A 27,100-nucleotide genomic window follows, 5' to 3' on the forward strand; every position below is an offset into this window, starting at 1 on the left:
CCATAGGTGATTGTGGAGTGGGAAAGCCAGAGTATATTGTATTTCACACTACCGCAGAATGCTTGCAGTGCTTTGACAGCTGTTCACAGATGCACAGTTAGGAGCCTCAATTTTGCCTCTACCTACCCCATCAGCATTTACTCTTATTATGAAGAAACATGGTAGTGATTATTCTATTATGCTGCACACGGCTATAACCATAGGGCAATTCAGGAGCTTAAACCATGATCTATGCAGTGGCTTCCTTGGCAATCAAGTACTTTGCAACTAGTACAACGCAATAGTGGTGCTCTATCTGCCAGTTCAGCTTAAGTTTGGAGGCCTTTAAAAAAAAAATTACTGCAAAATCAATCATCATCTTAGGTTAAAGTGCTTTCTTCTCCTTAATATGACCTCTGAAAAAGTACAAGTATAAAATTAATGACTGTGTGCGGTGTCTTTCTCTTTTTTTTTTTTCTTTTTCAAAATAAGATAGTTCTCCAGGAATGTTGATTCTTCTTAATTTCCCTAATGAAATATGACCTACACAACATCAGTTATTAAAAAAAGCTGATGTCCAAAAAAACCCGCCCAAGAATGAATTCGAGATGATGTCCTTAAGCAGCTTCTACTTGCCTACTTTTTACAAAAACTTTGTTTAAAATGCAAGCATGTTTCTAAACATACATAAAACACCCCAGTGTGATATGCGGCAAAGGTCTCACTATCACTGGACATTTATATTCCTCTCTGTGAAATTAAAGATGAAAAAGATGTACTTCTAATACCACAAGTAGCTCAAAAGAATATTGGAATATTTAAATGGCACCAGCCTTTGTTTAGACATCTAAAAAGGCACCAGTCGTATTTTGTTTAGTTATATTATCCTTTATTATTTTACAATATATTTCAAAAACTTTTACAGATGCCTTAAACTGTTCTACAAGAGCTGCAATACTGTCATAAAAGCACACCTACATACCAAATGCACAAACAAACTGTAATACCTACTGGTATTGAACCATTAATATCCGAAGGGTGTAGTCTTTTAGTAAACAGATGTGCCGTAATGCAAATGCAAACAGATGTTAATGCAGAAAAACTCTGCATTCATGGCTATAGAACAGAGGACTTTTCAAACACATTTCGTACTGTAACATTTTAGACAGCAATATGAGAAGTATTACATATTTAAAGCAATACATGCCCTGAAAAGCCTGTATTTTCAATCTGTGCGTGTAAACCTGAATCAGAAATAAACTAGATATATTAAAAAACATGAGACATCTAGTCTGCCAACAAGCTTTTGTTTCTTTTTTATCCTAGAATGACAATTAACTTGGGTGGGTGAACTCTGACCTGCGTTACTATTTTACATTATCATTTCCTCAGCATTGCTGTAGTATTATGACAGCCTGTGAATCTTTTTTTTTTTTTTTTAATTCCTTATGCATAGGCACAGGGGAATAGCTTTGATGCATTTCAATTTTTTTTCTGATTCTCCAAGTGGTAGATATAATTAATATAGCAAATACATTACCACAAAAAAGCATTGTATAATGAGATTTGTAACATTATGTAAAGTTCTCTGCTGTATTTCTCTGGTGCAACAAAGAAGTGGCACTGCAGATTCCAAGCACTGTGTATCAAATCCTCTCAGGCACACAGTGTTTACTAACAGCTCTGATACATATTATTCTCCACCTACAGAAGTTTCACTTTTATTATGACTTCTGGTCACAGAAATTACCAAGACATATTTAAACCTGTACTGTCTGTAAGTAACAAGGTAAAGCCAATTGTCTGTATACGTTTTTAAGCCTATCCAAGCTTATGTACTTTCATGGGAGTCTCATGAAAGGCATTAGGAAGGAAGAGTAATTACATATCAGATTTGTTAGGTAAAAAAATAAAAAGGGTTAAAGTCAAAATTTATGAGTGTGGCACTGTGGCAAGAGAGGCGTTCCGTTCTGCTTTATTCTTCAAGTTTAAAGTTTCAGTTACCATTAAATATTTGCTAACAATGAACACAATTTCTTAACCAAATACAGTCTACTTCCCTCTATTCTCTGCAGACAGGGCTGCAAAGGGTCATCACTACATTAAATCACAGGTTTTTTTGCTGCAGTCTTCCCAGCTAGCCTAAACAGCAGTCAGTGGTATTGTTAGTTAGGTACATCAGTCAGTCACACCCATCATTACAAGTATGTTCTAGTTTATTTACTGTACAATGTATGTACACATATTTGTGTTTATTCAATCCCTTATGTCTTAACCTCAATCACTCCAATGGTTAAGGGCAGGCTGGAAAAAAAATCAATATACATAAAAGGGTTATAAATTTCAAGTCTGTAGTGATTCTAGTTTAACAGCAAAAGGGGAACATCGTGCTCATGCTGTGAACATGGCTGGCAAAAACAAAGGCAAAGAAAGAGGCAGACTATATTTTTTCTGTGGAGTAAAAATCTAGAAAATTAAACAAAGTAACGTTAGTCCAAAGGGATGCAGAAATCAAAAGGGCATTTTATTTAATGCACAGCTAGAGCTATTAAGAATTTTCTTTCACAGAGGCCCTGAGACTTGAGTTAAATGGATTCTCCCTAATGTGTTTCATGTGAAGTCAAACTTAAAGCTCTATATGCATAAACATTTGGTATATAACAGTGGACCCATTTTTAAAAAGTGAAGCAATAAAATCTACATGAAAAACAAAGGAAAGAACAATTTGATTGGAGACCTCTGTCCTTTGACCCCTGCCCTATCAGGCTAAATGTCCAATAAAATGTAAAATGCAGCATACATTTGCTTAATCTAAAATTTTTGTGATGATTTATTGCAAATTGCACTTGGCAGTTCACCACGCCAATGGAAAACTGGCCCCCCTGTTGGTTCATTCACACAGTCTTTTAACACCAAATACAAGTCACCAGTAGAAAGATCTCGATAGGAAGTTTGCTGCTGTGCTGAGCCAGCTTGCTGCACCTTCTGGGTGTGACCCAACACGAGACACTGCTTTGTCCTGTTCCCTAGTAGGGCTTTCATCTTCTGGTAAATATTCAGGTAGATCTGTATTCTGCTCCACTTCCACTGGAGTATCTTGGAACGGAACCAGCATCTGATAAAATACAACAAATTAAAATGTTGTAACTTAAAAGAATGAATGAAAGTTATGCATCTATATACATCCAGGATGACAGATGTGTGTTGTGAGGCTCTCCCCGTCCCCCTATACCGCAAGAATCTAAATGGAATCTACTATGTATCAGGAATCTAGTATGCTTAGAAAATATACAGGAAAGCTTTGGCTTAACATGGAAGAAAAAAAAAATCAAATATAGACATAGCTCTTTTATTGTAGTTGTTAAATAAGAACACTTCAGCAACTGCAGCCAAAAAAAAAAAAGGTTCACTGTGATCTTTTTCATATCATTAGGGAGAGAAACAATTACACTATTTTTGTCCTTCTTCTGAACAATAAGTTCTGTAAAACTGTTCTATGGATACATGTCCTGACATAGGATAACCTTTGTTCTCCTTGTACTGTATGCGTAGCGCTCTCACAACATTTTGCCTGGCATCAGATGTTATGGGCACAGAGGTGCTGGTATTAGAGATACAGCCGAGCTAAAACAGTTGGTGTTTAGAAAGGTACATATCCTACCTCCTCACCACTTTCACTCTTCACAACTTGCTGTGCCTTCATAACTTTGGTTGATGCTATTGCCGTTGCCAATGCCTGCAGGTACACAGAAAAAGCCCAAGAGCTTAGTGTGACAGAATGGAATAACGTGAGGATCTGAAGGGTTATTGAGCACTTACCTCTGCTTTTAAGTCTGAGCGAATTCGGACCACGCACCTTTGAACGGCCATTTGAAAGGTAAAACTAATAACACCTTTAATTTTCAACAATGCTTCTTCACAAAGATTCCTTCGAGACTAAAAAACAAACAAAAACCCCACAACTGAAGTACTTGCATAATACACCATGTGAGAATGCTAACAATTAGTTTTTAAGGAATTCCTGTATGTCTGGGCACAGGTGGTTACTCAACAGCATTTTTGTAAATGAAAAAATAAGACTTACAGTTTAGTGCACAAATATTAGACTCTCCTGCCACACAAAAAAAAAGAAGAAAATTGCTTACACTTTAGAAGTCAAAGAAGGATGGAATCAACTGTAAATAATTAGAGAAAAGTGCTGAAATGCAAAGAATGTTTTTGTCCGTATGATCAGCTAAACAGTCCCCTCTGGTTAAGGTCTGATTGACTGAAGTGCTCATTGATGAGCAGTTAGTGTTTAAGTTGCTATTTATCAGACACCTTGCCTCCATACTGACTGAATGCATCAAAGCAGCTGTTGTATCTTTCAGCTGCTTCATCTGTGGCAGCTGACGGGCACCGCTGCACAGTATAAACTTAATTCTTATTTCAAAGGGGAAATACTTGGTTGATAACCAATGGAATGTTATGTTTAGAGCAAGTGATACTGCCTACTGTGCTAACCGACACAAGTTGGGTTTTTTTGTTTGTTTTTAGCAGTTTAGCATATATATTGAAACAATTCATTTGTGTAAGTTTATGTATTGAAATAATTAACATTTTCAACAGTTAAACAAGTAACATTGCTGGATAGGCTACATTTCTCATACACAGGAATTATTTGATGTGAAGATGATAGGCTGCCTTGCATGAGTGGAAGTCAAAACTACTTCTGGACACAAGAAGCAACACATTTGCAGCTTATTAGCCTAAATAAACAATCTGTGCTTACATGGGTGTATAGCAATTCTGTGACAGAATTTGGCTTTTTACTCTGAGATCCCAGGTTAAGTCACAGGCACCTCAGTTTAATTCAAAATGAGGCTTTCAGTGACAAGGTAACTGCTGAATCACTTCTTAAAGGCAAAACTTACCAAGGTCCACACAGACTCCGTAGAAAGCTGGAAGCCAGGCAGCCACCAGCCTTGCTGCACAATTTTGCAAAGTATGTCTAACTACGGCAGTTAGGCACAAACCCCACCAATGCACATCTAGACGTTTTTCTGCATGGTACTCCTCAAGCATGGGCATGGGGCAGGACAGGTGGAATTTAGGTTATTTTCTTGCACACCTTGAGTCTAAAAAGTAGTCCTGCTAGACTACTGAACACTGATTACCATACTCTAACATATACTAATAAAATATACTGCTTCATTTTTAACTTTTTTTTAAAGCTTATTGTCAAATTTGATCATTAGATCTTAAAATAAAAACATCTGACCCCACACTAAACAAGAACCGACCTTTCCCCTCCCTTCCTGAAATAATTCATATCTACTATTTGAGGTTTCAAAATCCACAGGCATTTGTAGGATTTGCAATCATTCCTAACAGCAGCTTCTTGTTTCAAATCTAAATGACAAAACACAGGTAAACTGAGAAGACAGTATTTACAGCCCTGTGTTTACTTGTGATGCCTTTTACCACTCATGTGTGCCACCTCATATTCTTTGCTAGTTAAGTAAGGAATAAACTGTTGAATGAAACTAAGCTGCTTTTACCGTTCATATCTTTCATCATTCTCCCCATCCCAACTTACCCTGACATTTAAAACAGCATTATAGGGATGTTACTGCTGGGTGGACACCTGGAGTATCACTAACATTTCTTTAATCATCTGATGAAATACAGAGCTACATACACTAGCCATCTCCAGCCAGCACACAGCCAGATTTTTCTTTTCTTCAACAATGAGCTAAGAAAACATGCTAGCATGCTCTAGGCAACTACAGAAGCCTGCAGTTTTGCTCTCTGGAGCCTAATATCTAAATATCCTACACTTATTCAGAATACCTTTACCTCAGTATTTAAGAGAGAAGCTCCACAAATCTTGCTAAGTTCCGTTTGTCGAAGGACACAAAGAAACACTTTTAAGATAGAATCAAGACTAGCCAGAATATCTAAACTCACAAAGTAGAAGTGGATTTAATTTCTTGCTTGGAGATACCTGTGAACAAACAAATCAACTACAAGCTTAAAACAAAACAAACTGAACAGGAGGCAACTGATTGGACTGAATTAAAACAACTTTAGAGTACAAAAGCCAATGGTGTTGACAAAGCACTGTCTTTCTAGACAGAGCAAGTGCTGGAAGGACAAAACTGTAAAAAATATTTACTTTGTATAAAGTGAGCTAGAGCAGCATGTTATTTCTAAAGGAATTAACTATGGTCTTATGAAAACAGTATGACGGGTATGCTGTTGATAAATTGGGCCTGTGGACACGCTTACTTGGCAAAATGTAAAGCAACAAAGCAAAGGATCAGGTCTGATCATTTAAAACGGGTACAAAACTGAAGATACAGAGTCCGGAGGGCACTTGTGGATAACATGCTTAAACAGTCTACATGCTGTGTGGCAGCCGTAAAAAGGCAAACATGGCCCTGGGGTGTTATCTACAGGGGCATGGTAGATAAATCCGTAGAAGTTATTCTGACATTACATAAAGACTCAGTGAGACCTCATTAACTCAAATGCCATTCTGGTCACTACAGTAGAAAAGATCTCACAGACAATGAAAAGATGTAGCAAAACCAGCTCAAAGAAAATGCAGCATTTCTAAATGAAGAGCGATCAAAAAAAATATTGTCTGACATCTCTCACAACTATAAGGAAACTTTTTCCAGTTTAACACACCGACACAACCACAAGATATCCTTAAGTGAAACTGCTGAAGGTACCTTGTTTCTTCCATTCTTTCTTGAAACAGGAGAGAAAATAAGGACAGATGGAAACAGAACAGGTTTTTTAGAGTAATTAGAAAGCCATCAAGGAAAGCGCCTTAAAACACCTTCTAGAATTATTCGGAGTAAGCTCAATTTATGCAAGATTTATACATATCTTGCGATTTAAAATACGATTCACAGAAATTTCTGACAATTGATGATGCCACACAAGTAGCCTGAATACATTATTTTTGTGGGCAAAATACATCTCAGTACAGCATATGCCTTATTCACCTAAGTGCCGAAGGTTTCCTTACCGAATCATCAAGGCCATCTATATGCAAAACCACTGTCTTGGCACGCTTATTTGTGCTGCCAAGGAAAAACTGTGCTTTCCGTCGACGGTAATTCATCTCATTCACATTGTCCATGTCTGACATGTTGGAAGACTGAAGGATATCATAGACTTCAGAAGCTAAAAGTTTAGTCTCTCCCGGTGTAGTGGTCCTTAAAGAAAAGAGGGATTAAGATTTGTAAGTATTTGTTTTTACATTAGTACTCCAAACAGCTGCTGATTATGTCCTCACAACTGGAATACTCCACAAGCTACAGAAATACAATTACATAGTCAATACATAGCAAAAATTCTTTTTTTTATGTTGATCTGTTGATTCTAATATCATTATAAAGAAGTCTGTGTTCTCAAACAACAAATACAGTTTACATCAGTTTGAAAACTACAAACAAAACATGGTAGTACACTGCTGTTACTTTGTTCATTTTTTTTTTTTAAAGATGATCTCCAACTGCTTTATGATACATTTAATTTCCCACTTTCCTTGTTACAAAATAAAAATAATTTGTAGAACTGTAATCTTTCTAAATGTTTTCTTCTCCAAAGTTACTGAGCATCAACCGCAAAGCAGAATCCCAGATAGTCTTAAAAAATCCAAAAGTTATTTCTGATTAGACTAAAATTTATGGTACGAACTATAGGATAGCATTTTTTTAGATAGGAAAAACCGCAGATAATAGACAGAACATAATATTAATTTATTATTATTAATACTAATTTTAAGAAGGTACTAACATGAAACTGTTGTCCAAATTCAGCTTTAATTATGCCAGCAATTTGAAGTTATGTGCAGAAACAAAATTATTACTGCATCAACTTGCAATTAATTTTGAAATGATGAATGACAGCTTTGCTGCTTTGTTTAGCAAACACTAAGTAAGTAACACGTACCTTTAGATTTTCCCCCCCATTTGACTTCCTTAATTACTATACATTAAACACATTTTCCATCGTGCCATATGGACAAGAAAGACGACTGAATCAAGCATGTTAGGAGTTCTCAACTTGTGGGGGTCCCAGCTAGCCTTTTTTTTTAATTCTCTCCACCTTGTTTTGAACAGCACCCATTTGGAGAGGAAAACGTGAGTTCTTGTAATCATTCAGTACACTGATAGCATTCACAAAAAAAAAAAAGGAAAAAAGGGGGTAATATGAAAGCAACCAAGACCTAAAATAGCAAAGCATTTCAGCATATGTTCAATTTTAAATACGTTCTTGTTTCTTACAGCAAAAAAACAAGCTTATGTTCATTCACAGAAACAAATGCTGGGAACTCACAAAGATTTCAACCTCAACCTTCCATAATTTACTGAAGTAACAGAATGAGATGATAAAGCTGTGCAAGCTGATGTCTTAAGGTAGTAATAAATTAGCTTGTGCAAAAATGACATATCTTACCAAGATACTATGAAATCTACCCACCTATTAGGATTTGGCAAATTCTTTCAACAATAACAAAAATCCTGTCCGTATCAAGTTATTTACAATAGAGGACTTTTTTTTGGTAAGTTTAAATACAGTTAACTAAGCATGCTGCTGAAAATGTCACTATCCCACCTACAGCACCCTCTATGCTGTTAGTAAGAGCTTTTGCTTGAATACCATTGTACTGTGGTATCCCAGGGTTAAAAAACATGCAGAAAGACAAATGAGAAATAAAATGTACTTAATATTAGCCATAATATATATGCATATATATATACATACACAAAAGAAAGAATTTGAAGTTATCAATGTCAGCAAATATAAAATATGCAAGTGCCTAAAAGTAAAAAATCAACAGTGATTTTCATACATGTTTTGTGCTCCCAACATTATAGTTGGCACAGTTCTTGGAAAACTAATGACCTAACATTAACTGTACTACTGAAACAACCTGTTGATTTGAAAACACAAATTTAAATCTGCTCTTATTCAAGACAAGTATTCTAAGATATTCCTAAACCAAGTCTATACAGGTAAACGTTATGTCTATGCACACACACTTAAACAAGCTAATCAAATAATTTCCGGTATTTTTCCAAATTGTGGATTACTATCTACCACTAAGTTACAGACTATAACTCGTTATCCTTCTCATATTTAAAAAAAATCCCAAACACAAGATATAAAGAGAATCTATTGGAAAAATGAGGCACTTGCTGTGTAATAAGCAGCAGCACGAAACTCAGACACTACATGGGCAAGAACAATGAATTTCACATAAGAATATCAGATTGTAAAACAATCCCCAAAAAAGGTATAAGCCAGTTTTATTCTACAGTAATGCAATACTACGCTTTCAGTAACTCAGTTAAAAAAAAAAACAACCCCAAAGATAGATACAAAAAAACTCCACCAAAAGCCTTCTACGATTTTTAGTGTACCGGTAAAATGAGTGAATGTAAGTTTTGCATCAATCTGTTATTCCTTCATTAAAGTAATTTATACAAGAGCTATAAAAGTAATACAAAACTTCATATCTTAACATAAGACTAGATATAAGAATTTTTTAAATTATTATTTTTTAAAATGAGTGTGGTGAAACACTGGAACAGGTTGCCCAGAGAGGTAGCAGATGCCCCATCCCTAGAAACATTCATGATCAGGTTGGACAGGGCTCTGAGCAACCTGATCTAGTTGAAGATGTCCCTGCTCACTGCAGGGGGGTTAGACTAGATGACCTTAAAGCTGCCTTCCAACCCAAACTATTCTATGATTCTATGATCTTTAAGGAAAAAAAAAAAACCTATCTGGAAGTAAGTATAATAAATACTCTCTATTGTAAAACCAAGGTGACATTCAACACTGACTCTGTTTCTTTATACATTATATTGGTAACAAAAAGATAAATACAACAAAACTACATGTAAAATTAAAACATAGTAGAATAGTGGAGGGTTATTTTAAAAATAACACATGCTGTGGTTTTGTTGCCCAAAATGAGAAGAAATTGCAACCCTAAGAGAAGAGGGTTCCAAGGGCACTGACATAGGCCCTCCCAGCACCTGCATGTCAGCAGTTTCAGATGCCATTGCTCACAGCTGTCCGACCCAGTCTCCTGCTACCATCAGAGCAGCAGAAGGAAACTCCTGCTCATCTTTCCACCACCCCCATTCACATTCTAGTACAGGACTTTATTCACCACTGAAGGTGCAGGTACATACCATAAAGTCACTATGCAGTTAGAGATTGACTGAGAACAACCACTGGAACCACCTCCCCAGGGGTGTGGCAGAGTCCCCACTGCTGGAGGTGTTCAAGATACAGCTGGACAGGGTGGTAGTCCTAGGTAGTCTCATCTAGGTTCCCTTTCCCAGGAAAGGCTGAATCAGATGATCTTTTGAGATCCCTTCCAACCCAGGATGTTCTGTAATTCCATGAACACAGAGTCCAAGTGACATGTGCTGTATCTCTCAGGATACAAAATTAATTGTCATTTTCCCCACAGTTAAAAATAACTTTGTAAACCTGGTCCAAGTGCTGCAGAGGTTTTATTAGCATAACAAGCCATTTTCAAAAGTTTTAGCTAAACTTAAAGGGCACAAAAAGTATCGGCTACAACTCCAAAGGTGCATGTGATGTGGGTTGAGCATGCATGCTTGGAAAGAATGTGTAAGCAGCATACAACATTATGGCTGTACAACCAGCATGTGAATTAAGTATACACACAGCATCATAAATGATAACAGAAGGGCCCCAACAATCTTCCTAGCATAGCTGCATCTAATGTAGAAGTAACATAGAAAGTTATGTTTCTTCCTTTGGAAAAAGCACAAAGGCTGAGAAAGGCTAATACAGTAGATTTTCCCCTTTTGGAGAAAGACAAGATATAAATACATTTATCAATATGTATATATGGGGGGGTTGTAAAGGGGTGTGTGTGTGTAAAAGACCACCTTATCATTTTTAAAACTATACTCTTTTATGTATATTTTAAAATAAACATATATGCACATATACATGTGTGCATTACATACACACTCCTATATCAGAGGAAACAGATGCAACCACTACGCTGCTCAAAGTACAGCAGACCCTGTGCACAAGCACAGAAACTATTACGTGCATTTCCTTAGTGGCATACATTGTGCTCTGAAGACACATTAGCCAAGCGGATAACAACCATACTATTACAGCATTTCATTAGAGTGTTTCTACTGAGTTTATAACCTAGAGACAGGAGGTTTTCAAACCAAGGAGGGTATCTATCTTTGCCAGAGATTCAATTACATTCCAGATTCTATCAAAAGGAGGTTTATGTAATTTAATTCCAAAAGTCTCACTTCTACAGTGATACTGTTTTTGGTTGTACTTCTTCAGCATGTCAACTACCCACGATAAAATGACAAAGTTAATTACCATTCATGAAACCGTAAGGCTCTTGATAATCTTTGAGCTATCACCTCAACTCCTGGGAAGGTGATAGAACAAACCTGGAAACCATTTCCTCTGGGCACAAAAAGGACAAGGAGGTGACCAGGAATAGTGAGCAAGAATTCACAAAGTCATCACACCTGACCACCCTGACAGCCTTCTACAATGAAATAACTGGCTTTGTAGATGAGGGAAGAGCAGTGGATATTGCCTTTTGACGTTGTCTCCTATACGATCCTCAGAGAAGCTGATGATGTATGGACTGGGTAAGCAGACAGCGAGATGGAATTAAAACTAGCTGGATGGTCAGGCCCAGAAGGTGACGATCAGGCCTACGAAATCTAGCTGGAGGCCAGTATCTAATGGTGTACTCCATTCAACACTGGGTCCAGTACCATTCAGTATCTTCACTAACAATCTGGATGATGAGCAGAGTGGACCCTCAGCAAATCTGCAGATGACAAAACAGGAAGGTGTGGCTGATATGCCAGAGGGTTTTGCTGCCATCCAGAGGGACCTAAACAGGCTGGAGAAATGGGCTCACAGGAACCTCATGCAGTTCAACAAGGGGAAGTGCAAAGCCCTGCCCCTGGTGAGGAACACCCCCAGGCACCAGCGCAGGCTGGGGCTGACCAGCTGGAAAGGAGCTTGGCAGAGAAGAACCTGGGAGTGCTGGTGGACATGAATTTCAATATTAGCCAGCAACATGCCCTTGCAGCAAAAAAGGCTAATGGTATCCTGGGCTGCATTAGGAGGAGCATTGGAAACAGATGGAGGCAGGTGATACTGCCCCTTTGTTCCCCACTACTGAGGCAACACTGCTGTGTCCAGGTCTGGGCTCCCCAGTACACTAGAGAGAGTCCAACAAAGGGTCAGGAAGATGATGAAGGGGCTGATGAGGAAAGGCAGAGAGAGCTGGGACTGTTCAGCCTGCAGATGAGAAGACTCGGGTATCTCATCAATGATATAAATACCTGAAAGGAGGGAGGGTACAGAAAGGACGGAGCCAGGCTCTTTTCAGTGGTGCCCAGTGACAGGACCAGAGGCAACAGGCACAAAATGAAACACGAGACGTTCCCTTTGAACATCAGGAAACACTTTTTCACTATGAGGGTGAACGAGCAGTGGCACAAGTTGCCCAGAGATGCTGTAGAGACATTAAAAAAGCCGTCTGGACACAGTTCTGGGCGATATGGTTTAGGTGACTGTGCCTGAGTAGAGGGGTTGGACCAGATGACCTCCAGAGATCCTTTCCAACACAACCATTCTGTGAGTCTGTGAACATGTATTAGAAATTGAGAAGTCATTGGATAAATTCAAACAGCAATGTACATGGAACGTATAATTTTTATCTATTTGTGGATATCTATTTTTTCAGGTTAAGAGTATCTTAGAAGTTAGGCTTTTATGTAAGTAAAGCAAAAATGTATTTAATTTTCTTGCCAACTATTTTCCTTATGTATTGTTTTCCAAAGAGTTCTGCATGACAGCTTACATAACTCTAATGTACTTAATAATTTAGAAAGATTGAAATATAAGCAGCTGTGTAATTTTATTTCAGAAGTTTCCTGCTCCCATATTTAGACTTACAGTTCACTGCTCAGCCCTAAATTGTTTTATCTTAAGGCACCATGAACGAAAGGCAAGACTAGATGGAAAAGGGGAGGCTTCATTCTCAAAGTCATTAAACAATTTGCCAATTGGTATTTCAAATGTTTTCACATTAGCTTATAGCATGATCTTACTAGCCAGTCATCACAGAAGTTATGGAGCTTATTACACCTTATAATAACAATTTAGAAACTTTTAATACAAAACTTAAAAATCCAGTAGTTTATTGGTTCAAACATGACATTGGTTTTCGGAAAATACTCATCCAAGTTTTCTCCCTCAATCTATAGAGAGTTTTTTTTGTAATTTTACTTAGCACAATGATTGCATTCAGTAAATTTAGTACAGAGCCAAAAATGAGATCACACACGAATACCAAAGAAATATTTTAACCTCAAGTCAATTGAACATAGATCAAAATGTCAATGTATATAAACTTACTCAGGATTCTACATTTTTGCTCTTAACCAAATCTGATATAGTTCAAAAGAGTACTCAGTTTGTAATTTAGGCACCAATTTCAGCCTTGTACCAACAGACCTTTCTTCCCAGGGTTGCTCAGGAATAGGAGATCCAAAGACTGACCATTCTCAACTTCTAGCTTTAGCTTTACAAGGGGGCATCATTTACACCTCAGGACACATGGACAATAGCTACAGCTCATTCCCTGCACAAGGCTGAGAAACCTCTGTGAGAAGAGGGCAACTAGAGGTAGACTTTTTCTATCATAGAACAGCCCACTCCCCAAAACTCTGTTAGGATCCAAGCAAGGAAAATTATATACATGAACAGTACATTTGCAGCACACCACCTGTACACATGTAATAAGACACTTTCACATACAGAGTGTCTGTACTACATATATTTTCAGTATGCATGCCCCATAAGGGATGGGGCATGGCATACAGCCTTACAGCTCATGGGGAAAGGCTGTGTTACAGCCAAGTAGAAAAGGTGGACATGCACTGTATAGCTAATCACTCTGCTTTTGCTCACAAGTACTTGGGAAACCACCACACAGAAAAATTAATATTAAGAGCAGGTCTGTAAAAGCAAAGAAAGCTAGCAGTGGTGAGGACCTCAGCTGAATCCCATACTAAATAACCTACTCATAAATTAAAAGTAAAAACAACTCTCAGATTTAACTCACAAAAATCCAAAGCAAGTCAGTGAAGGTAACAAAGGACTGAATGCACCACTTTTTTCTTCAAAATACTAGCTTGAGACACTCCACTTCTAGAATGACCCAAGCACCTTTCCAAAAAGTTTGAGAAAACTTCTGATCACATAGAAGTAGATCTTTTCACTTGATCCCAATCCTCTTCATACATGCAAGTACTGCCCCTATAAGGCAGAACTAATATTTTTGTCTAGGATCCTAAGTAGTGACATTTTCAATAATCATTTCATTTCTATAATAAACCTCATCCACTGCAATAAACGTAGTACCCTAGGTGACACAAAGTGCAAGTAAGGATTTAATGCATTGGCATGAATTCTACTTGAATACATTGCTGGGTAAATACAGTTATACTAGAAACCTTAAAGCATATATTTGGTAGATTTATAATTTGATTTAATAATGGTTAAAAAATGGCTAACACTGATATTCATAATCAACTATGTCTTACGACCACTGATGTATTTGTTTCCAGGTGACCAATTTGTTTCAGAGCCCATTCTTCCTATATTTAAAGACAGAAACTGTCTCTAGTAATAATTGAGGGAAGGGAGCAGTAAGCTGCAAAGGATTGCTACATTCTGTAAGGGGGGGAGTGGGAAATCACTAATCCTTGACTCTAGAAGTGAGACACAGTGATTGACATGGTTTTGATGAAAACTTTGAGCATGAATGACAAGCCTAAAGAAAGAGCATGGTATTAGAGAAAAAGCAATCTGTTTCAAGACAGTTATCTGATCTGGCTGTTTTTCTGGCTGTTCTGCTCCAGTGCCAGGGCAAGATTCTTTCTTATCTCCAAGAATGCTGCTCTTTCTTGTGAGCTTTTAGTGCATGCCATGATACAGTGGGCTCACAAGCATATGGCTGCTCTCCTGACTCATTCCAGGCAACAGGCAAGTCATTTGAAAACAACTTGAAAAAGAACATTACTTCAGCACACACTTTCTCCTAGTCCCCGTATGGTGCTATTATCATGCTACCCATTATAGTATACCTCAGTTTCCTCTATCCCCAAAACACCCAGTAAAGACCAGATAACATTATACAGCAGCTGACAAAAAAGATTATCACCTGCTTTCTTAAAAGAAGTCAAAATCCTTAAGAATATAGACAGCAGGATCCTTATGTTGGCCAATGACAACATATCAAGTATAGCAGTGGGTTAACAGCAGGAAAAATAATTGATAGGTGTAGAACAGAAAAACAATAGAACCTGTAAGGACTGCGCAAGTTTGAAGTAACACACTGAGCTGCAGCACTACGAATCTTCAAATCTGAAAACCAAGCAGCTGGATTGCTCAATGAACCTACATACAAACTGACTGCAGTTGTGTTAGTGGCTACACTGCAGTGGTATCAACCATGTGCTAGCTACATATCACCTTTACTCACTCCAAGGCTGTCACACCATGGAAACAAGGCCAGGTCAGACAGACTTTCCTAGAATGCTTTCTAGCGCTGCAAGATGCCTGCCACTTGGCAAATCTTCCAGACTCTACTCATGCTACTGGCTGTGACAGTTTGACCAGGAGACACTACACAAAGAAGAGTTTGGAATGGAATGAGAAATCTGATGTCTTGAAGTTGAATTTCTACTAACCAAGAGACACCTCACAAATTGGGAGTGACCATTGGATTTCCCAGTGTGACTTCAGCTCAATTTAAGTCATATTCCTACAGGCCCTGGAAATTTACAGAAACCCCGTGTAATGTTGGGATGTTCTGAAGACTGCTGAAAACATAAAAAAAGGCCTAAATATTAAATATAAGTTGTAAATCTGAGTAAAATCACAGTACAGTATCATTAACTGCTGTAAAATCAGTGACTGTGATATAATCCTAAACATTTAGCAAACTGAGTAATTACCTATGCTTAGAACATTTCCCTGATTCATTCTATTGTCCTCTGATCACAAGAGGAAAACAAACTTTCAAGAATGGAATAACAGATTTGAGCATATGCCATATGTTTAACCCAGCTATTCATCCAATTTTGTTTAACTCTTGCTATTTATATGCTAAATGGAAGATCAACTTTTGATCTTCCACAGCTTGGTATCCACCATATGGACATATTCTCCATCTGAAAAAAAAATAAAGGCCTGTTTATTCAACTACACTCAAAAGGCTTCAGAGTAGCATTTGGTAGACAAGAGTCTGCATAACAGACAAACTCCATCTTGAATTTCACAGTAGCTAGTTTCAACATCTTGCCTGCTAATCAACAGTAATCATTTAGTGCATTTATATGGCAGAAATAATGTTTATTATATGGCTTCAACAAATTGCATTGTTTTGGTTTTTTTTAAATATTAAGGGTAACAACTCTCTCATGTCCTTTCCAGTAGAAGATACCAAATACTGCCATTAGAAACCCAATCCTTCCTGGTAATAATGTTGTAGTGACCAGGTAGAAATATCAGTAGTGCTGGAATTAGGCTCTGTACTACAGCATTTTAGGAACATATCTTGAAGGAAGTCAAATACCATGGCTTGTATTATCAGCATGCTAACAGCATTATACATATCTCAAAATATTTGATGATAGTATGTATTTATCTGGAAAATCTTTTCAGGCCTTCAAAAAAACCAGTTTATTTTAATTTTGAGAAGTAAGCCTCATCTGATTATTTCCCTGAAACCTACTGGAGAAAGTAAAAAAAAGGTTTGCAAACTTACAGATAAAGTCTTCCCTAAACAAACCTGTGTGAATAATAAGAATTAAATTACAGCACCAACCTGTACCAGAGAAAAAAGAAATGCAGGTTTAATGTAGGCTTACCTGTGTGTAAGCTTTTTGATTCATTTGCCAATATAGTTAATTAACATTAATCTATTCAGCAGAAACTTGAAGTCGGTAATATTGAAAGCAACAACTATTTAAAAATCTTGTTTTCATATTCTTGAACTACTTATTTGTTAGCAATGGATTTTTTTAAAAGCAAGCCAGTATTAGCAGCCTCACTGCTAGCCAAAGGGACAGCAGTCATACAAAATAGGCTGAAGCATGAACCAAGGTTTAAAAAAACCAAATAATTGTGTGAATCTGAAGATGTACTATGTAATTACAGAATGTGCTAACAATTTGTTACAAGCTATTACACAGGATTTCCTACCTTCAAAATTAAATGGAAATCTTGCAGAAAGAGATACTGTAACATGTACTGCAAAACAATGAACACAGTTGAATAGAAATATATCTAATTCAGAATAATATATTCACTTTGCATTAGTTTTTCTAGAGTAAAATCCAATTTATTTTGAAATAACAGCTCCATTCAGAAACTGCTAATGAAGACTGTTTCATCATTAATATTTTTTAAGAAATTTCCCTTTGTGGCACTTACTGCCTCTAATACCCATGTGCAACTATAGAAGTTCTAATCACACACTAGTACCTTACTACGTTTCTTGCTTGAAAAGCATTCAGGAAAAAAGAGAAAAAAGGTTAATCTAGACACTTATGGTTCAACAGGAGAACATCTGCAATTTTTAGGGGACGCTTAGCATGAAGGTCAAAATCAGGCACAAGCACCACCTGAGGACAAGCTCATTGTAACCCATAAGCAGACATATAATACTGGCAAGAAAAGATGAGAAACTTCACAGTACTACATATCTATCAACTCCCTTTTCATAGATAAATGGCTTCAGCCTACAGTACTGTCAATCTGCACCTGCGGTTACGTGTTAAATACTTCACAATACAACTTCCTACTTTTATTTCAAAGCATCTTAAGCCTTCTTTGCTCTTTATTTTAGTAAGGTGTCAGAAAAAGTCAGCATATCAAAGAACCTACCACAGCACTTTTTGTGTGAACTCAAAAGTAACCAGTGAAGGTCACTTTATTCCTAAAATGCTTTCGACACCAGCTGATGACAAGGTTTATTGAGTGTTAAAGGCACCCTGTGTTGCCATAATTATTCCTGACTCTTCTGTCAATCCACTTAAAATCTCTCCCCTACCAATTCAGTACTGTACCCTCCCCCTGCCCCAAAAAATGAGAAGACAGTTGCCTTTTGGCATGCCATGCCAGGCGCTGAGTTAAACTTCATGGGTTTTTTCCTATCATACAATCAGCAATTAGTTAAATGCCAATTCAGATTCTATTCTTTTTAACATATCAGCACATTGTGTCACATTGTAAACCATTTCATTATTTAAATTCAAAAAAATGTTTCTCAGAATCCCATATTTGGTTTAATATAAAGTCTAAAGGAAAAAACAGGAAGTAAAAACACCTTAAACTTACACTGCTTTCTAAAATACTCAACCCCCTGCTCCAGCCAGTTTCTAAATAAAGAAGAAACTGGCTAAGACACTGAGCACAAAACTTTCAGATGTATGCATTTTTATCAAAGTTATTTAATATTTCAAACACTTTTCATTTCAGTGTTTCAAAGTGGGTTTTTTTATTCTGCAATACTCATCACAGTATTTCTTGCCTATAATGAAAAGTTACAGGTTCATTTTCTAACTTTCCAACTGATTTCTTCACATTTAAATACAAAGCACTCAAAGCAATTATGATTGTGGCCTCTCTGCCAAAAAAATTAACACCAGAATAATGCCTGTTCACTCAGTATACAGGTACTGAAAATTCTTGTCCAGGTTTAGGAACCTGTAATCTGGTGACATGGTCCTTTTGAGATACTGTACGTAAGTCACCGCTGTAGAACTTAGGCACTTCAACGGGGCATGAAACTTGCACTGCCTGTTATCATATTCTTAAGCCAGTCATTGTAAACCAGCTGAAGGCTGTGATTTTGAAGAATTTACAGGTAGTTTCTAAATCTTACATTACATGAATGACCAATTAAAAACACTGCAGTAATGAAAACCTACTTTGTGACCTCACTATTTATAAGTTAGTTAACTTGTAATTCACTAAACACAAGAAAATTTAATATTTATATCAAAGAAAAGGGACTAGAGAAACTGTTGAAATGCAAGAACTGTAATGTCAGAGACATACCAAGAAAGCTGTGCATTGACCGCAAGTGCTGCACAGAAACCAGTAACAAAAGTAGCTGGTCAGCTGTTTCATTGAGTGCAAATGTATTGAACTCATTCACTAAAAGCTAGTCTATTGAACTAGTATTGTATGGAACTGATATACTAAAAAGTCTATGGATGTACAGTACCCAAATGGAATGGAGACAGATGCCAGATGTTGGCTGTGTGGCTTTTCATCAGTATCTGGCATCTGTATCAGGACTAAGTGGAATGTTGTAAGGTAAAAATAGTAGCTTGGAGAGCAAAAAGTGAAACCAAACTGTATTCCTGACTGCAGTCAAAAAACACTATAACAGGAATTACATACACATGACAGAATAAAAAGAAAAATACAAACACACAAAAGCCAAATTTAGAGGTTAACAACCACCTACACTGTTGATTACAGAAACAGTACTGATAATATAGAGTTCACTAAGCAAGTAAGGTGTGTGCAAGATGAAATTATGGCTTTGTAATACCTCTGAGGTCCTGAGATAAAAAAAACAAAACAAAAAACCTCAACAGAACACCAAAAGCACATGGAGAGAACATCAAGGACATCTTGTAGGGCACAGGGCAGACCCTTCCATTCGGTTATTTTCATGTATTTCTCAGTGACCATTCTACACGCACAAACAAAACAAATAAGCTCTTCCTAAATCACACCTCTCATAATAAATCTATATTTATATGACTGCTAATTTCTATTAAGGCCTGAAAAATATAATTCCACAGTAATATTTCAACATTTAAGTTACTAGTTACAGTTGAATTGTTGACAGTCTTGGACTGTTCTTACAAATGACATCTATCTTTCCAAACCTTTAAAACCTTATATTCTTATCTCAAAAAACCCATAAGGTTCTCCCAGAAAGCCCATTCCATCATGACTAAAGTTCAGGTTAACACCAATACTTTAAACTTGGATTTTACACCATTTCATTACTTCATGCTTTTTGCATTTTATTTATTGCTACCATTTATCCTTGTGCCTGCATCTCTGTGTTAAGATCATGACTTCCTATGTCCTTCATAATGCTAAATATACTACAGGAATACAAAAGAAAGTCTTGAAATTTTATTTAAATAGATTGATGAACTGGGAGAAAGCCTGAACTCTTGTTAGTTTGCCATCACCCACAAGCAAAAACAGCAAGAACTTTTACTGAATACGTGCCTTAGTGACCTAGGCAGCCCACAGCATTGAACCCATCCTCTCCCCTGCCTCTCCATCCTTCCTATATATAATTTCCTCCAAATACCAGGAAGCTGTTTGCCAGACAAAAGGAGCATTCAGCCACTTAGAACGAATAACATGGTATATTTGAAGAGAACATACTGATGTTTCCTACATTTCCTAATCTTTCATTGTTTTTTTTTTTTTTGGCAGAGGATGCTTTTTCAAAATAACCAATCTACTTCTGAAACTTGTAAGATTAACAAAATATACAATAAAAACATTCCTTAAAGAAACTAGGGGTGGGGGAGGGGAATATTAAGCCACTTTGCTTAATGATGAATAAAACAGCCTGCAGCCGTCTTCCTGCTGTGACCATCTATTATTAACAAGCACATTGCTACAAGCACTGAATAGGCTGGAGCCCCACAGCCCAAAGAGATACACCGGTGACCTAGAGTATAATTTTCTAGTAGCGCTTACCTTTTAGTAGACAAAATGTTACAAAGCGGGAGAAACAAGGAAGCTTGGGAAAACAGGCAAGGAAAGGCCAGGAGAGTTAACATGGAATAGAGAGAGATGTATTACTCTTGTTCCAGGTAACGCACTGCAATTTGTACATCATTTCTAAACCCAAAGTTTTTGGAACCTCCTGCTCACAGGAATATTTAAGGCATAGGTTAACCATGTTTTTCTCCAAAAACACAACTGCTCAGTACAGAATCACAAGTATGGTAAAGTCCAAAAATGATCATGCAACACAATCATGTTTCCCATTACCCAATCTCAACTATTTCTCTGTCCTGACATATTAAAAAACCCTTCCCACATACCAAGGATTACAAAAATAACATTACTAAGTGATTTAGGTATAGAAAAATAAAATATCTACAGTCTATAAAAACTATTCCCCTTTGCAGATCAGAAATTAAGTGTTTCACATTTACTGTATTTATACATTTATGCTATTGATTGGCAAGTTTACAGAATTTTTTAGCTATAATTTCTCACAAAGTATCTTGAAGCCAGGTATGATATGGCAACATCCCCTTCATCACCAGATAGCCCTCTAAATATGTAGTTTGCTTTCTTGCTAATTAATACATGGCCTTTGTATTTTCCCCCAACCATTCCTCCTTTCTCACAAAGAGAAGTATGTCACACAACAAAAATGATAAAACTATTGTGTTGATACATCCCTACTATTTTAATTTCAGCAAATACTACCTGAAACATTTGTCTTTTTGTCAGACATCATAAATTTAAACTTTTATGGTTTCAACAAATAATTAAATTTTCAAAAAGTATAGGTAATTAAGGCTACCAAAAATTAAAATTGAGTAAGAAGTCAGCAATTATAGACTGCATGTATTTTACCAGATCTGTGAGAGACTCTAATTAAACACGTATTAATTGCCCTAATCTTCTTAGGCAAGTAATAAATTGGAAGAGCTGATTAATGCACTGGATTTAGTTCAGCTTGTTAAATCTGACACCCTGGCAAAGGAAGTCTATCTTGAAAAGCTCTTTTGGCTAAGTAATTGGAATTTTACTCTCAGTAATTTGCTGTTCCATAATAAGAGCTATTTAGTATATTGACTCTTTGTCAGGTTTTTTTTTAAAATACATGTTAGTTATATTTAAACAGTACCATTATGCTGCTCATAAAGATTATGAGAAATTATGAACTTTGACCTTTACTGTCCATCAAAAGTCACTTTCACTCTGAACACAAATTAGTGTATTTCCTTGTAGGCTGTAAATCCTAATTAATTTTAATTCTAGAAGCTGCTAATAACATTTTATAAAGTCCATACGGACACATTAAGTCCTTTGTACAATTCATAAAGCCAGCAACTAAACCAGTTTTCAATATTAAATAACTGCTGATGACTGCTGGAATACAATGAAACACCATTCTCCAGTGAGCCTCAATTTCTCTTCTCCTTTTTACCTATTTATGCAAACACTTACACACACACACTTACAGGTACTCAGTCACCTGGGCAAGGGAGCAAAACACTTTTGTGGTAGCAATAAAGCAGTATCAGCCACAAAAAAAAAGTTTGGAAACCTGCAGGTAGGGATTTTAAAGGTCTGATTTCTCTCCAACACAGTTACTACTCCTAGCTGATGACAAGGAAAGATGCATCAAGCTTCACTTAAAAATAACCAGAATTGCATGAACAAAAAAGAAATCTGCCCTGCTAAGTTAAAAAAACAGCAAGTCTAGAATAGGGCAACAGAAGTTGTTACATTTGAAAAATGTTTTGAAGTATTCCATGAAACTTGAAGAGCTTCTTATACGTCCTAGAAAATGTAGAATTGTATAAAGCCTTTCATATGAAGTATCTCAGAAAGTCATGCATGTTCCAAATCAAGTTCAGTCTGAAAAGAAATCCTAAATATATATCTTACTGCCTTCAAATTTTTATTCTGTACTCCTCAGAGTTGACATTTCATATTTCTGCTCTAGAGCTTGTAAGCCCCAGTCTCTACATCTAAAATCTGTTACTCTTCTGTTAGCAAAAGCTAGTGTTCATACATCTTGAAAATCATTTGTTCCTTAGGTGAAATGCAGTATCAACTAAGCAGTCAGCTGAACATTTATTTTAAGCACCAAAATGATTTTCACAGATGAACTATAATGCTTTTTATAAGCAAATACCAAAAAGCTGATCAGAGAATACTAGGGGACTGGTAAGTCATGAAATGAGACATGAAGGTACCTCAAAGAACTACAGTTAAACTTGGATGTCTCTGGTATATCCTACCCATCTACCATGATGCAGGACAGAGTATAATTTACTGTGTATCACTGGATAAACATGTGGCACTCAATTTCAACTTTCATTCTTGGTAGTCTTATGAAGGAAATAGTACTTTACCTTCATTATGAGTTTAAATGAGTGCTATTTTCTTCTTCTATTGGTTGTGTATTACTTCCAACAAAAGGGTTTTGGCCTGTGCCTGAGGCTCCCATGTACTATTACAAGAAATCCTAAGTAGCAAACCAGCTCCAACTATTTTCCAGTCGATAGCATTGACCATTTTAAGATGTTAGACTGGTTAGCTGTAGGCAGGATATGACAACAAATTCCCCACCTGAACTTGAGATCTCCAATACAGAGACCTTCAAAGCCTATAAAAAAGACCCTCACATGATCAGAAAAGCCCTCAAATTTCAGGATTTACATAACTGAAAGCAAAAGAGAACTGTAGTTCTAAACAAACTCTTGACTTCCTAAGCACAGCATCAGTTCAGTGCTGCTCAACATCAACTTATGTCTGAAATATGACAGATTATCCAGTTTGAGACTTGCCTCTGTGCACACAAGCTCCAGTTCATTGCTTGAAGAGACTTAACACAACTTTATCAGTGGCAGAATACTGTTTGTCACAATTCAGTACTGAACACGGAAAGCCACTGGATATTATTTAGTTAAGCGAGAAGTCAACAAAAGTGAACAGAGAGAGTTACAAAATCCTGATGAAAGGGAAAGATTCAGACCACAGGATGTGCTTAACCTATCAAGGGCAAAAAGACAGTGACTACAACTTCTGGTCCAGAAGATGCTGGGTTCCGTCTCACTTGAAAGAGCTGTGCAATAACTGGAGAAGCAGAATACTGACAGAAGTTCATACCTCTTTGTATGATGTTTGCATTTTTATAACAGGTCACCAAAAATAAATCTAAACCACAAACTAAATTGAGGAAATAATAAAAAGATTTTTCTATTAGATAGAGTGATGAGCTAGATACCCATGTTCCGGAAAGTACACTGCAACACACAGCATGCAGTCATTAAGACCAAAGCATTCATTACTGCATTTATTAATGTTTAGTTTCAGTCCAAAGGACTACAATATCTTGGTAAACTGAAATCACATTAAAAGCTAGAATCTGCACTTTGTGAAGCAAATCTGAACAAGGTAGAGACCTTGTTTTCTCCCCTACAGGCTTTCTAACAGAAAACCACAACCCCAAACCATCGGGGTTTTGTGACAAAAATAATTCTACATTTATCTTTTCAGCGCTTTTCTACCATCTTTCTCCATATTTCTGCAGGCAATACAAAACTTAGCTTTAGCATTTCCTGTCAACATTAAAGCCTGAAATTCTGACAAGCACATGACAGAGTCTTGTGTTTGAAGATGCTATATATTTAAATTTTCATGATATCACACTTTCCAAATGTTACAAGCATACAAATCAAATGTATGTCCTTACTCTTGCCAAAGAGCTTTCTGGAAAAAAGAACACCTACGAGAATTCCAGTTTTTACCGACTTATCTCTCCTTTTCTGCACGTTTCTGAACTTCACACTCTTTCTGTCCTTGAAATTGAAATGTAGAAAAAATGTTGAAGACATTTCCATAAAATTCTTTACACAAAAGTTTTAATTACGACTGTTTCCCAAGCAATATTTGTAAGCTGTAGAGACTGATGAAGAACCCCTTTCAACAACGTCTTAAGGATGTCTCTGTGCACTAAATAGACACATATTCTATACTAAAAGTTCTTCTGAAATACATGCTTCGGTTACTACCTAAATACTTCAGCTCTTATTGCTTGCTACTTTTGTAGTAACAGAGACTTCTATATATTTTACCTTAATTAGGCTTGTCCTTAAAAAAGGTGAATACTGTAAAACTTAATTCCATTTTCCCCCATACATCCTATTAAAAACACCTATCATTTTAAAAAGTTGTAATTACTACATTATTCAAAAAAAAGAGAATTATCGTCTTCTGAATTCAAGTCATTTAGTTCATCGTCCTATTTAAGACATTTGTTTTAAAGCCTTGTGTTTTGGGTAACTGGTGAATAACAAGATGATATTTAGGCACAATGCTGAATTTCATGCCAATACATCAGTTTGTTAGTTTCAGCAGAAGGAATGAAGTACTTAAAGGTAAGCAGTTTTAATCTTTCTTAGATCAGGTATCACATAGGACTTGTGAACAGACCAGAATTTCCCCTCCAAATCTTCAGATTCACACCTTTAAATAAACAGTGTCAGAGAGACGAAACAACAAAAGACACGACCAAAACCAGGAGGTGATATGGGATGAAGGAACTAGCAAAGTCTAGTCTTGGGTTTTTTCTAAAAGAAACCTGTAATTTATACCACAAGTGATACATTAGAGATTCAACTAACGTATTAAAGATTCAAGAGCTTTCCATATGAATCTTTAATATACAATTTCATTTGTGTTTCATCCTTTCCTAAATAATTGTTTTAAACATTCATCTGAGACACATCTCAGTGCAGCAATGTGACTTTTCTCCTCCCTCATGGAACAGTCCCTCACATTTGAAAAGTCCGGTTAACTAGAGCGCTATCAAACTGCGTGGAAAATAATCATCTTTTGATAACCTGATGGCAAATTAATTTTTGCTATGACAGCCTAATCTTTGAAGGAGGTTGGGTTTTTCCCCTAATAATGATTCGTCTTTGTTCACCATATTAATTTCTGTTGATAAATGTATATGTGCATCTTCTCCAGGGTGCATACACCCACACACCTTCCAGTATTCAAGACTCAACAGTTAGCAATCTTAAAATCCAAGTCACAAATTTTGAGACATAACCCAGTCAACCCATTCTACAAAGAAATTAGAGACCACTACAAAACTCACTAACTTCTACTCCACCTGCAAGATGTTTCCTCAGCACAGAGCTGCAGATACACACCTTCAAAAACACATCGAAACAAATACACTGCACATACAATTTCCCTTCCCAAAGGTGGAATTCAAAGAATAAATGTGGCAAATGCCAGCCAATTTCGTTACACACACTAGTGCAAGACACCCTTACACAATGATGAGAAGGATTATAAAAGAGCCTAAAGGGAAGAGAAAAAATTAGTTATCTGTAACAAGGGCAAGAAAACTGTTGCTTGGCAAATGACTTTCAAATGAATATTTCTTGTAGACTACAGCCTAATTACTTTGCTATACTGTAAAATGAAAACCATTAATTACTTGCAGCCACATAACTTGAACAGGGAAGAATACAATCTTAAAAATTTTCTATACTATTTGTAGTAAAAGTTTTACTTTGCATCAGAATGTTATGTTTATGCTGTCTTTGGATCCAACAACCCGTCACAAACTTACTTTTGTATTACATTCTGTAAGCTGAGCATCATACCCAATTCACTTTTCATCTTTTCTCTGTTGGCACGGCACTCTGCCAAATAGCGGAGAGCCTAAAGGAAAGAGGACCACAGCAAATCAGCAATATGTCCAAAACATTATCGTTCATTTTTATTAGTGTACATCTGCAAAACATTCACAATGTGAATTCTAATAGGAAGATAAAGAGTATTATCACCTACTGTGAACATGGAAAAAAATTGTTTTATTCTTATAAATACACAGAAAGCAAAGACTGTCTATGAGAAAAGGTTGAGAGACTGGGTTTCATTATACTGCCTAAGAGTCTAAGGGACAATCTAACAGCTGTCTGCAACTACTCAAAAAGCCTTTATAAAGACTATTAGGCCAAACTTTCCTCTACAGCAGCAGACAACGTAAGAAGCAGGAGCAGCCATAAATTGCAGCCTGGGAACTTCAAATCAGATATTACAGAAAGTTTTTTCGCTATGAAAGTAGTTCAACACTGGAACAGATGACCTAGTGGGACTGCAGAATCAACAAGAAAAAACTACAACCGACCTGAGTGTTGGTAACAGTCCCAGTTCAAGCAGGAAACTGAAGTGAATGACT

At 36.7% G+C, this 27,100-nt stretch overlaps 1 protein-coding gene across 5 annotated transcripts in view; it reads right to left on the bottom strand.

The window, feature by feature from the left end:
* Nucleotides 1–846: 846 nt before the first annotated feature.
* The window catches only part of ARMC1 (armadillo repeat containing 1), a 33,191-nt gene continuing 6,937 nt past the window's right edge, over nucleotides 847–27,100 (bottom strand). For all 5 annotated transcript variants that reach the window (XM_075085119.1, XM_075085117.1, XM_075085116.1 and 2 more), the window contains 5 exons: nucleotides 26,489–26,580; nucleotides 7,001–7,190; nucleotides 3,799–3,915; nucleotides 3,641–3,715; nucleotides 847–3,094 (listed from right to left, as the gene is read on the bottom strand). In XM_075085119.1, coding sequence (XP_074941220.1) covers nucleotides 2,903–3,094; nucleotides 3,641–3,715; nucleotides 3,799–3,915; nucleotides 7,001–7,190; nucleotides 26,489–26,580 — 666 coding nt within the window. In that variant the 3' untranslated portion in view covers nucleotides 847–2,902. The remainder of the gene's footprint in view (nucleotides 3,095–3,640; nucleotides 3,716–3,798; nucleotides 3,916–7,000; nucleotides 7,191–26,488; nucleotides 26,581–27,100) is intronic.

The sequence above is a fragment of the Phalacrocorax aristotelis genome, chromosome 2 (genome assembly GCF_949628215.1).
Source record: "Phalacrocorax aristotelis chromosome 2, bGulAri2.1, whole genome shotgun sequence".
In the NCBI taxonomy this organism is placed as follows: Eukaryota; Metazoa; Chordata; class Aves; order Suliformes; family Phalacrocoracidae; genus Phalacrocorax; species Phalacrocorax aristotelis.